This window comes from Sitophilus oryzae, unplaced genomic scaffold, assembly GCF_002938485.1.
Source record: "Sitophilus oryzae breed Bouriz unplaced genomic scaffold, Soryzae_2.0 scaffold_395_pilon_pilon, whole genome shotgun sequence".
Lineage (NCBI taxonomy): Eukaryota > Metazoa > Arthropoda > Insecta > Coleoptera > Curculionidae > Sitophilus > Sitophilus oryzae.
Window position 1 is genome coordinate 1758243 of NW_022146968.1, and position 13005 is coordinate 1771247.

At 43.3% G+C, this 13005-nt stretch overlaps 2 protein-coding genes across 2 annotated transcripts; both read left to right on the forward strand.

Annotated features, from left to right (window-relative positions):
* Positions 1-2486: 2486 nt before the first annotated feature.
* On the forward strand, positions 2487-6034 carry LOC115885509 (paired box protein Pax-6-like). Its single transcript, XM_030904457.1, has 4 exons — positions 2487-2671; positions 2889-3390; positions 4198-4547; positions 5707-6034. Exons 1-4 carry the CDS (start codon positions 2487-2489, stop codon positions 6032-6034), a joined length of 1365 nt encoding a protein of 454 aa, XP_030760317.1.
* A 3575-nt stretch (positions 6035-9609) lies between these two features.
* Positions 9610-10020, forward strand: LOC115885510 (homeobox protein otx5-like). The gene has a single exon (XM_030904458.1). It carries the CDS (start codon positions 9610-9612, stop codon positions 10018-10020), a length of 411 nt encoding a protein of 136 aa, XP_030760318.1.
* Positions 10021-13005: the final 2985 nt, after the last annotated feature.

Genomic DNA, 13005 nt, shown 5'->3' on the forward strand with positions numbered 1-13005 from the left:
CTTTCTCAGTCCAAATGCATATAAGTTTCTTAAAGCTCCACTTTGCTTACCGTCACAACCAACTAAAATTTCCATTCAAAGAGTGCTTCTTTAAAAATGTTACACTTTATGTCATTAAATCAAAAGTGTCCACTTTGAATGACCATGCAAAGACATCGTGGTTTATGTATTGATGAAATGGCACACACTCAAAAGGTTTCTATTTTATAATAAAACTATATAATGACGAGATTATAGACTTTCACAATACCCTCGAAAGTAAAGCTATACTACAACAAAATGTGTCTTAGTCTTAATGGCGAGGGATATTTTTTCAAATTGGAATCAGTCGATTGTATATTTTTTGTAGATGTATGTTGGAGTGAAGAATTAAGATTTATAATATATTTTTTTGAGGCAATAAGGAAGTTGAGATCCATAGATCTAATAGTCCTAGCACTGATTTCAGACCAGAGGTAAAATTTTATTCGTTTTTCCCGAAAACATTAAAGTAACTTCAAAAATACCTTATTTTCATGTAGATAAATAATTAAAAAGTGTTTTATATCTTTGATGTCCCAGATCGTTTTAAATCTACTAGAAATAATTTACTTCAATATAAATTCAAAACGTCAGCAGAGGAGACTGATAAAGAATATTTATAAAAGAAGTATAATAAGCAAAAAGAAAAACCTTTGTCATGACGTTCCTGTTCAGAATTAATAGATGAAAGCAAAATTGGCAGAGCAAGTATTTAGTGCAAGCACTGCTGCTGTACTTAAATGTTACATTGAATTTGAACAATATCCTAACTTGGAAAATGATAGAGTTAATTTTATTTTATGATTTTTGATTGGTTAAATTCGTCCAGAATGCCTAATAGTAAAAATAAATAGAAAAAAACATTTCTAGTGCCCAACTACCAAATAAATATTTTAAAAGAAATGTCAGTTATTTTGATTCTGCTAAAGTTTATAAAGGCGAAAAAGAGGTAACTATAAAATTAAAATTCATAAAAGGGTAGAAAATTAGCATCAATTAATTTTTAGGTCCTTCGGATAAATTAAAATCATACGGAAATAATTCGGTATATACTAGTCATATGAATCAAGATTGTGTAAGAATTTTGTGTTTTATTAAAGAAAAAAAAAAGTTTATATTGAATTTGTTAATTGTTTATTGTTACTTTAATAAATAGTATTTTGTTTGAATCTTTAATTGATTTTACTAACCTCATCGCTATGAAAGCTATAAAATAGCGGTTTCCTAAGCGATGTGGTTTGCATTTACGTTTACACATTTTCCGAAGTTACTTATTGATACGTCCTATTATGTAAATTCTGAAACAAGTCAACTAAATTGTATTGCTTATGTTTGCTGCTATTTTTAAAAACATATTTGGAAAGACATTCTTGGTCAATTTGTATACAGTATGTCACCGGGTTGTCTTTACAAAAGGAAAAAATTTTTCATTATTGATATTTCCAGAAAAATATATTCTTTTTCTCAGAATTTGTTTATCTTGTAAATACTGGTCTAATGTTTGCTATTACTATATTTACTATAAACTTACTAAATATTTTTGAATCTTATTTTTATTTTGATATTCCTTGACATTGTAAACATTTATAAATGTTTATTTTAAACAATAAGACTGACAATGTAATTTCTATACTTGTTTTGTATTCTCTTTTGTTTGTTTAGTTGAAGGAGTTGCGGAGTCGAGAGTTCAGGTATGCAACAGCAGCAACACGAGGCAGAGAGGAACAAGCCGAAGAAAATGTGATGCCCTTCCGCATCATCAGCGACATCATCTTTGTCGCAACCATCGACTTCTGTGTCTCAACCGTCCACTTCCCCAACATTCACCCCCATCAAATATGCTGACGCCGACAAGCAGTATATCGTCCCCTCCGGGTGCAAGTTTAAAAACGGATGTACCTGGACAATCTGTTTTGGAAAAGATGACCCAGGTATACGGCTCGTCTGACCCTCCGACAACGGGGAATCCATATATTCAGTAAAACTCCTCGTCACCGCTCGGTCATGCAACTCAAGAATAACTGACGACGCAAGTGTCCCAGATTTCGCCTCAGTCATGCGTGTCACACTTAAGCAATACTATTCACAATTTTACTCTGGGAAGTAGTGCGGTAAGCGTAAGCCCATCCCCGCCTACCACACCGGGAATTGTTGCGTACAACCACGCTCCGAATGTCGTTCCAACGAACTATCCCCATGCTCACAGTCAGTCCTACCAAACCGACTTAAATAACCACAATGTGATTCAGGTAGCTCAGACCAATAATTATCAAATCAACAAGAACCACGCGTCCTATCCTAATCAGGTTCTAAACGTAGACTACCATCAATACCAGGCATACCCTAATCCTCAAAACGGAAGTCACTGGGGTAATATTCACTCTCACCCGGGGTACAGCGTGCCACCCAGCAGCTCCAATGCTATCCCAACTTTGTTAACCAAAATCACATGCAGCATTAGTTGAATGAGGGAAGGAGTTGCGGCTAAAATCGGAGGTGCGGAGTCGACTTCTGTGTCTCAACCGTCCAACCAAATTACCAATCCCACAGACTGCACCCATTCGGCAATTTACCAACAGTGTCAGCATATCCGCCAGCCGTTGCGACAAGAAAACAGAGGCGGGAGCGGACCATCTATAGCAAGAAACAAGTACAAGTTTTGGAAATTTTGTTCGAAAAGACCAGGTACCCCAATATTTTTATGAGCGAAGAAGGTGCCGCTAAAATCGGAGTTGCGGAGTCGAGAGTTCAGGTATGGTTTAAGAACACATCATCTTTGACGCATGACGACATCTTTGACGCATAAGACATTGGTTACATATAGCAGTAAACAGTAGTGCGGTTAGGTTAGGAGCATAAGACAGTAGTGCGGGAAGCGTAAGGCGATCCCCGCCTACCACACCGGGAATCGCTGTGTACAACCACGCTCCGAATGTCGTTCCAACGAACTATCACCATGAGGCAGTGAGGAACAAGCCGAAGAAAATGCGACGCTCTTCCGCATCATCAGCGACATCATCTTTGTCGCAACAATCGACTTTTGTGTCTCAACCGTCCACTTCCGCTTCTTTGCCACAACCGCAACAAGAAGGCTCGATAGTAGCCTCGACTGCTATACTATCGAAAAAACTTTCACCGCCGTCAAGCCAAATTACCATTCCCTCAGACTGCACCCGTTCGGGAATTTACCAGCAGTGTCAGCATATCCGCCAGCCCTTGCGACAAAGAAAACAGTGGCGGGAGCGGACCACTTATAGCAAGAAACAACTACAAGTTTTGAAAATTTTGTTCGAAAAGGCCAGGTACCCCGATATATTTATGAGCGAAGAAGGTGCCGCTAAAATCGGAGTTGCGGAGTCGAGAGTTCAGGTATGGTTTAAGAACAAATCATCTTTGACGCATGATGCATAAGACATTGGTCACATATAGCAGTAGACAGTAGTGCGGTTAGGTTAGGAGCATAAGACAGTAGTACGGGAAGCGTAAGGCGATCCTCGCCTACCACACCGGGAATTGTTGTGTACAACCACGCTCCGAATGTCGTTCCAACGAACTATCACCATGCGCACAGTCAGTCCTACCAAACCGGCTTAAATAACCACAATACATGGTATGCGAATCAGGTAGCTCAGACTACTAATAAAATTAACCAGAACCATGCGTCCTATCCTAATCAGGTTCTAAACTTAGACTACCATCACTACCATGCATACCCTTATCCTCAAAACGGAAGCCACTGGGGCAATATTCATCCACACCTGGGGTACAGTGTGCCACACAGCAGCTCCAATGCTATCCCAACTTTGATAACCAAAATCACATGCAGCATTAGTTGAACGAGGGAAGAATTTGCCGCTAAAATCGGAATTGCAGAGTCGAGAGGTCAGGTATGGTTTAAGAACCGACACGACGAGCCAAAGCCCGTACGCAACAGCAGAAACACGAGGCAGTGAGGAACAAACCGAAGAAAATGCGACGCCCTTCCACATCATCTCTTTTGTGTCTCAACCGTCCAACCAAATTACCATTCCCTCAGACTGCACCCGTTCGACAATTTACCAACAGTTTAAGCATATCCGCCAGTCGTTGCCCAAAGAAAACAGAGGCGGGAGCGGACCAACTATAGACTACTAGAATACTTAACGACTACAAGTTTTGGAAATTTTGTTCGAAAAGACCAGGTACCCCGATATTTTTATGAGGGAAGAAGTTGCCGCTAAAATCGGAGTTGCGGAGTCGAGAGTTCCGGTATGGTTTAAGAACCGACGAGCCAAAGCCCGTACGCAACAGCAGCAACACGAGGCAGAGAGGAATAAGCCGAAGAAAATGCGACGCCCTTCCGCATCATCAGCGACATCATCTTTGTCGCAACCATCGACTTCTGTGTCTCAACCGTCCAACCAAATTACCATTCCCTCAGACTGCACCCGTTCGGCAATTTCCCAACAGTGTCAGCATATCCGCCAGCCGTTGCGACAAGAAAATAGAGGCGGGAGCGGACTGCCTATAGAAAGGATCAACTACAAGTTTTGGAAATTTTGTTCGAAAAGACCAGGTACCCGATATTTTTATGAGGGAAGAAGTTGCCCCTAAAATCGGAGTTGCGGAGTCGAGAGTTCAGGTATGGTTTAAGAACCGACGAGCCAAAGCCCGTACGCAACAGCAGCAACACGAGGCAGAGAGGAGCGAATGTCGTTCCAAAGAATGATACCCATGCGCACAGTCAGTCCTACCACACCGACTTAAAGAACCACAATACTTAACGACTACAAGTTTTGGAAATTTTGTTCGAAAAGACCAGGTACCCCGATATTTTTATGAGGGAAGAAGTTGCCGCTAAAATCGGAGTTGCGAAGTCGAGAGTTCAGGTTTGGTTTAAGAACCGACGAGCCAAAGCCCGTACGCAACAGCAGCAACACGAGGCAGAGAGGAGCGAATGTCGTTCCAACGAATTATCCCTATGCGCACAGTCGGTCCTACTAAACCGTCTTAAAGAACCACAATACTTAACGACTACAAGTTTTGGAAATTTTGTTCGATATTTTTATGACAGGAGAAGTTGCCGTTAAAATCGGAGTTGCGGAGTAGAGAGTTCAGGTATGGTTTAAGAACCGACGAGCCAAAGCCAAAGTGTCTCAACCGTTCAACCAAATTACTATTCCCTCAGACTGCACCCGTTCGGCAATTTACCCACAGTGTCAGCATATCCGCCAGCCGTTGCGACAAGAAAACAGAGGCGGGAGCGGACCGCCTATAGCAAGGAACAACTACAAGTTTTGGAAATTTTGTTCGAAAAGACCAGGTACCCGATATTTTTATGAGGGAAGAAGTTGCCGCTAAAATCGGAGTTGCGGAGTCGAGAGTTCAGGTATGGTTTAAGAACCGACGAGCTAAAGCCCGTACGCAACAGCAGCAACACGAGGCAGAGAGGAGCGAATGGCGTTCCAAAGAATGATCCCCATGCGCACAGTCAGTCCTACCAAACCATCTTAAAGAACCACAATACTTAACGACTACAAGTTTTGGAAATTTTGTTCGAAAAGACCAAGTACCCCGATATTTTTATGAGAGGAGAAGTTGCCGTTAAAATCGGAGTTGCGGAGTCGAGAGTTCAGGTATAGTTTAAGAACCGACTAGCCAAAGCCAAAGTGTCTCAAACGTTCAACCAAATTACTATTCCCTCAGACTGCACCCGTTCGGCAATTTACCCACAGTGTCAGCATATCCGCCAGCCGTTGCGACAAGAAAACAGAGGCGGGACTGGACCACCTATAGCAAGGAACAACTACAAGTTTTGGAAATTTTGTTCGAAAAGACCAGGTACCCCGATATTTTTATGAGGGAAGAAGTTGCCGCTAAAATCGGAGTTGCGGAGTCGAGAGTTCAGGTTTGGTTTAAGAACCGACGAGCCAAAGCCCGTACGCAACAGCAGCAACACGAGGCAGAGAGGAGCGAATGTCGTTCCAACGAATTATCCCTATGCGCACAGTCCGACGCTACCAAACCGACTTAATGAACCACAATAATTGCGCTAACAAACAATGAGCTACCATACCGACTTAAAGAACCACAATAATTAACGACTACAAGTTTTGGAAATCTTGTTCGAAAATACCAGGTACCCCGATATTTTTATGAGAGGAGAAGTTGCCGTTAAAATCGGAGTTGCGGAGTCGAGAATTCAGGTATGGTTTAAGATCCGACGAGCCAAAGCCAAAGTGTCTCATCCGTTCAACCAAATTGCCATTCTCTCAGACTGCACCCGTTCGGCAATTTACCAACAGTGTCAGCATATCCGCCAGCCGTTGCGACAAGAAAACAAAGGCGGAACCGGACCACCTATAGCAAGGAATAACTAAAAGTTTTGGAAATTTTGTTCGAAAAGAACAGGTACCCCGATATTTTTATGAGGGAAGAAGTTGCCGCTAAAATCAGAGTTGCGGAGTCGAGAGTTCAGGTATGGTTTAAGAACCGACGAGCTAAAACCTGTACGCAACAGCAGCAACACGAGGCAGAGAGGAATAAGCCGAAGAAAATGCGACGCCCTTCCGCATCATCAGCGACATCATCTTTGTCGCAACCATCGACTTCTGTGTCTCAACCGTCCAACCAAATTACCATTCCCTCAGACTCTACCCGTTCGGCAATTTCCCAACAGTGTCAGCATATCCGCCAGCCGTTGCGACAAGAAAATAGAGGCGGGAGCGGACCGCCTATAGCAAGGAACAACTACAAGTTTTGGAAATTTTGTTCGAAAAGACCAGGTACCCGATATTTTTATGAGGGAAGAAGTTGCCGCTAAAATCGGAGTTGCGGAGTCGAGAATTCAGGTATGGTTTAAGAACCGAAGAGCCAAAGCCAAAGTGTCTCAACCGTTCAACCAAATTACCATTCCCTCAGACTGCATCCGTTCAGGAATTTACCAACAGTGTCAGCATATCCGCCAGCCGTTGCGACAAGAAAACAGAGGCGGGAGCGGACCGCCTATAGCAAGGAACAACTACAAGTTTTGGAAATTTTGTTCGAAAGACCAGATACCCCGATATTTTTATGAGAGGAGAAGTTGCCGTTAAAATCGGAGTTGCGGAGTCGAGAATTCAGGTATGGTTTAAGAACCGACGAGCCAAAGCCAAAGTGTCTCAACCATTCAACCAAATTACCATTCCCTCAGACTGCATCCGTTCGGCAATTTACCAACAGTGTCAGCATATCCGCCAGCCGTTGCGACAAAAAAACAGAGGCGGAACCGGACCACCTATAGCAAGGAACAACTAAAACTTTTGGAAATTTTGGTCGAAAAGAACAGGTACCCCGGATATTATTTTTATGAGGGAAGAAGTTGCTCGCTAAATCAGAGTTGCGGAGTCGAGTATTCAGGTATGGTTTAAGAACCGACGAGTCAAAAGCCTGTACGCAACAGCAGGAACACGAGGCAGAGAGGAAGTCGAAGAAAATGCGACGCCATTCCGCATCATCATCAGCGACATCATCTTGTCGCAAACTTCATCGACTTCTGTGTGTCTCAAACTGTCCAACCAAATTACCATTCCTCAGACTGCACCTGCTTCCTTGGCAATTTTTCCAACAGTGTCGCTATTGGTCCGCCAGCCGTTGCGACAAGAAAAATAGAGGCGGAGCGACCGCCTATAAAGGAACAACTGCTAAGTTTTTGGAAATGTTGTTCGAAAAGACCATGTACCCCGATATATTTATGAGGGAAAAAGTTGCCGCTAAAATCACAGTTGCGGAGTCGAGAGTTCAGGTATGGTTTAAGAACCGTCGAGCTAAAGCCTGTGCGCAACAGCAGCAACACGAGGCAGAGAGGAACAAGCCGAAAAAATGCTACGCTCTTCCGCATCATCAGCGACATAATCTTTGTCGCAACCATCGACTTCTGTATCTCAACCGTCCAACCAAATTACCATTCCTTCAGATTGCACCCGTTCGGCAATTTACCAACAGTGTCAGCATATCCGCCAGCCGTTGCGACAAGAAAACAGAGGCGGGAGCGGACCACCTATAGCAAGGAACAACTACAAGTTTTGGAAATTTTGTTCGAAAAGACCAGGTACCCCGATATATTTATGAGGGAAGAAGTTGCCGCTAAAATCGGTGTTGCGGAGTCGAGAGTTCAGGTATGGTTTAGGAACCGAAGAGCCAAAGCCCGTACACAACAGCAGCAACACGAGACAGAGAGGAAGAAGCTGAAGAAAATGCGACGCCCTTCCGCATGATCAGCGACATCATCTTTGTCGCAACGCGACTTTTTGTCTCAACCGTCCACTTCCGCTTTTTTGCCACAACCGCAACAAGAAGCCTCGATAGTGGCCTCGACTGCTATACTACCGAAAACTATCACTCCCTTCAAATATGCTGACGCCGACAAGCAGCATATCGTCCCCTCCGGGAACAAGTTTAAAAACAGATATATCTGACATCATCTATATCGTAACCATCGACTTCTGTTTTTCAACCGTCCAACCAAATTACCATTCCCTCTGACTGCACCCGTTCGTCAATTTATCAACAGTGTCAGCATATCCGCCAGCCGTTGCCACAAGGAAACAGGCGGGAGCGGACCATCTATAGCAACGAACAACTACAAGTTTTGGAAATTTTGTTCGAAAAGACCAGGTACCCCGATATATTTATGAAGGAAGAAGTTGCCGCTAAAATTGGAGTTGCGGAGTCGAGAGTTCAGGTATAGTTTAAGAACCGACGAGCCAAAGCCCGTACGCAACAGCAGCAACGCGAGGCAGAGAGGATCAAGCCGAAGAAAATGCGACGCCCTTCCGCATCATCAGCGACATCATCTTTGTCGCAACCATCGACTTCTGTGTCTCAACCGTCCACTTCCGCTTTTTTGCCACAACCGCAACAAGAAGCCTCGTTAGTAGCCTCGACTGCTATACTACCGAAAAAACTTTCACCTTCGCCAAATATGCTGACGCCGACAAGCAGCATATCGTCCCCTCCGGGAACAAGTTAAAAACAGATGTACCTGGATAATCTGTCTTGGAAAAGATGACCGAGGTCAACAGACTTAAATAACCACAATATTTGATATGCGAATCAGGTAGCTTCAATTACTATCAAATCAAACAGAACCACGCGTCCTATCCTAATCAGGTTCTAAACGTAGACTACCATCACTACCACGCATACCCTTATCTTCAAAACGGAAGCCACTGGGGCAATATTCACCCACACCCGGGATACAGCGTGCCACCCAGCAGCTCCAATGCTATCCCAGCTTTGATAACCAAAATTACATGCAGCATTAGTTGAATGAGGGAAGAAGTTGCCGCTAAAATCGGAGTTGCGGAGTCGAGAGTTCAGGTTTGGTTTAAGAACCGACGAGCCAAAGCCTGTACGCAACAGCAGCAACACGAGGCAGAGAGGAGCGAATGTTGTTCCAACGAATTATCCCTATGCGCACAGTCAGTCCTACCAAACCGACTTAAAGAACCACAATAATTAACGACTACAAGTTTTGGAAATTTTGTTCGAAAAGACCAGGTACCCCGATATTTTTATGAGAGGAAAAGTTGCCGTTAAAATCGGAGTTGCGGAGTCGAAAATTCAGGTATGGTTTATGAACCGACGAGCCAAAGCCAAAGTGTCTCAACCGTTCAACCAAATTACCATTCCCTCAGACTGCACCCGTTCGGCAATTTACCAACAGTGTCAGCATATCCGCCAGCCGTTGCGACAAGAAAACAGAGGCGGAACCGGACCACCTATAGCAAGGAACAACTAAAACTTTTGGAAATTTTGTTCGAAAAGAACAGGTACCCCGATATTTTTATGAGGGAAGAAGTTGCCGCTAAAATCAGAGTTGCGGAGTCGAGAGTTCAGGTATGGTTTAAGAACCGACGAGCTAAAGCCTGTACGCAACAGCAGGAACACGAGGCAGAGAGGAATAAGCCGAAGAAAATGCGACGCCATTCCGCCAGCATCACCGAAGCGACACCATTCCCTTGCTCGCAAACCACCTAGACTTCTGTGTCTCAACCGTCCAACCAAATTGGCCTTCATTCCCTCAGACTGCACCTGTTCGTACTTTCAACAGTGTCAAAGCATATCCGCCAGCCGTTGCGACAAGAAAATAGAGGCGGAGCGACCGCCTATAGCAAGGAACAACTAAAAGTTTTGGAAATTTGATCGAAAGAATTGTGCGCACCCGATATTTTTATGAGGGAAGAAGCGGCAAAACGGAGTTGCGGAGTCGAGTTCGTGCGGGCGTTTAAGAACCCGCACGCAACAGCAGCAACGCGAGGCAGAGAGGAACAAAGCCGCAAGAAAATGCGACGTCCTTCGCATCATCAGCGACATAATCTTTGTCGCAAACTATCGATTTCTGTGTCTCAACAGCCCACTTCCGCTTTTAAGCCACACCGCAACAAGAAGCCCTGATAGTAGCCTCTTAATTTCTATACCACCGAAAAAAGTTTTCACCCCTGTCAAATATGCTGACGCCGACAAGCAACATATGCTTATTATATCTTCCGGGACAAGTTTAAAACAGATGTACCTGTCTTGGAAAATATGACCGGTGCGTGCCTGTCTGACCTTCCCGACAACGGGGGAGTCTCCATAGTAGCTAGCAAACCCTCGTCACCGTTCGGCCGATACAACTCAAGAATCACCGACTATGCAAATGTGCCAGATTTCGCCTCGTACGTGTCACAATTTAAGTAATACTATTCATAATTTCACAATCGGGAAGTAGTGCAGGAATATATGTACCTCACCCTATATGTATATTATTAAGTTCACAATAGATGATTTTACCCTATATATGTATTATTATTTTAATTCTAAGTATATTTATTTGTTATTGTCAATTATTCATTATTGATGTTATAAGCAATTAAGCATTTTAATCTATTGTAATAATGACGATTGAGTCAAATTATTTGTAACTAGAATCCTGAGCTCAAGGAAATGCTTTAATTAACCCTAAAAACATCCTCTCTCGGTCACCGACCTGTTATTATCACACAGCATATCGTCCTCCGAGAACAAGTAAGCAAGTTTAAAAAACAAATGTACCTGGACAATCTGTCTTGGAAAAATGATCGATGGCTGGGCCGGCTCGTCTGACTTCCTGACAACGGGGAGTCTCCATAACAGCAAAAACTCCGCCGTCACCGTTCGGAGCGGTACAACTCAAGAATGATCATAAGTGTGCCAGATTTCGCCTCAATCGTACGTGTCACAATTTAAGTAATACTATTCATAATTTCACACCGGGAAGTAGTGCAGGAATATAGCCCTCACCCATATATGTATATTGTTCATTAATTAGATGTATCTTTTACCCTATATATGCATATTTTAATTTAAGTATATTTATTGTTATTATTCATTATTGATGTTATAAGCACAAGCATTTTAATCTATTGTAATACTGACGATTGATGTAAATAAAATATTTGTAACTAGAACGAGCTTCAAATGCTTAATTAACCCTAAAACATCCTCTCGGTCAATCTGTTATTATCACACAGCATATCGTCCCCTCCGAGAACAAGTTTAAAAACAAATGTACCTGGACAATCTGTCTTGGAAAAAATGACCGATGTATACGGCTCGTCTGACTTTCCGACAACGGGGAGTCTCCATATAGTCAGCAAAACTCCTCGTCACCGTTCGGATATACAACTCAAGAATCACCGACTATGCAAGTGTGCCAGATTTCGCCTCAATCGTACGTGTCACACTTAAGTAATACTATTCATAATTTCACACCGGGAAGTAGTGCAGGAATATATGTACCTCACCCTATATATGTATATTGTTCATTAATTAGATGTATCTTACCCTATATATGCATATATTTTAATTCCTAAGTTACCAACTTGGTCCCTGGAGCCTGTTCCACCTTCCGGACAACTGGGGATCCGGCTATGGCAGCAAACCCCTGTCACCGTTCGACAGTAACTAATACTGACGACCATGTGGGCAAAGCCAGGTTTCGCTTCAGTCATGTGTGTCACACTTAAGTAATACTACGTCTTCACAATTTCACACTGGTAGTAGTGTGGGAAGCGTAATGGTTGTGTGTACAACCGCATGAATGTGTTCCAACGAATTATCCCCATGGGCACAGCCGGGTCCCAAATGTCCTCCAATTTTTCAATCACAAAATATTTGAATGCGAATCAGGTCGTGCTCTCAGACCAATAACTATCAAATCAACAAAACCACGTCCTATCTTTTAATCAGGCTCCCAAACGTAGACTACCATCAATACCAGGCATTAAATGGTAAAGATGACCGATGTATATTGCTTTCTCTGCCCCATCTCCTAAGGACAACGGGGAGTCCATAAGCAAAACTCCTCGTCACCGTTCGGACATGCAATATTGCTGACTATGGCAGCTGTGTTTTGGCCTCCAGTCATGTCTGTCACACTTAAGTAATACTATTTACAATTTCACACTGGGTAGTAGTGCGGGAAGCATAATGGTTGTGTACAACCACGCTACGAATGTCGTTCCAACGAATTATCCCCATGGGCACAGTCAGTCCTACCAAACCGACTTAAAAGACCACAATACTTGGAATGCGAATCAGGTCGCTCAGACCAATAACTATCAAATCAACAAAAACCACGCGTCCTATCTTAATCAGGTTCTAAACGTAGACTACCATCACTACCAGGCATTAAATGGTAAAGATGACCGATGTATACGGCTCGTCTGACCTTCCGACAACGGGGAGTCCATATAAGCAAAACTCCTCGTCACCGTTCGGACATGCAACTCAATATTACCGACTATGCAAGTGTGCCAGGTTTCGCCTCAGTCATGTCTGTCACACTTAAGTAATACTATTTACAATTTCACACTGGGTAGTAGTGCGGGAAGCATAATGGTTGGGCACAAACTTCATACGAATGTCGTTCCAACGAATTATCCCCATGGGCACAGTCAGTCCTACCAAACCGACTTAAATGACCACAATACTTGGAATGTG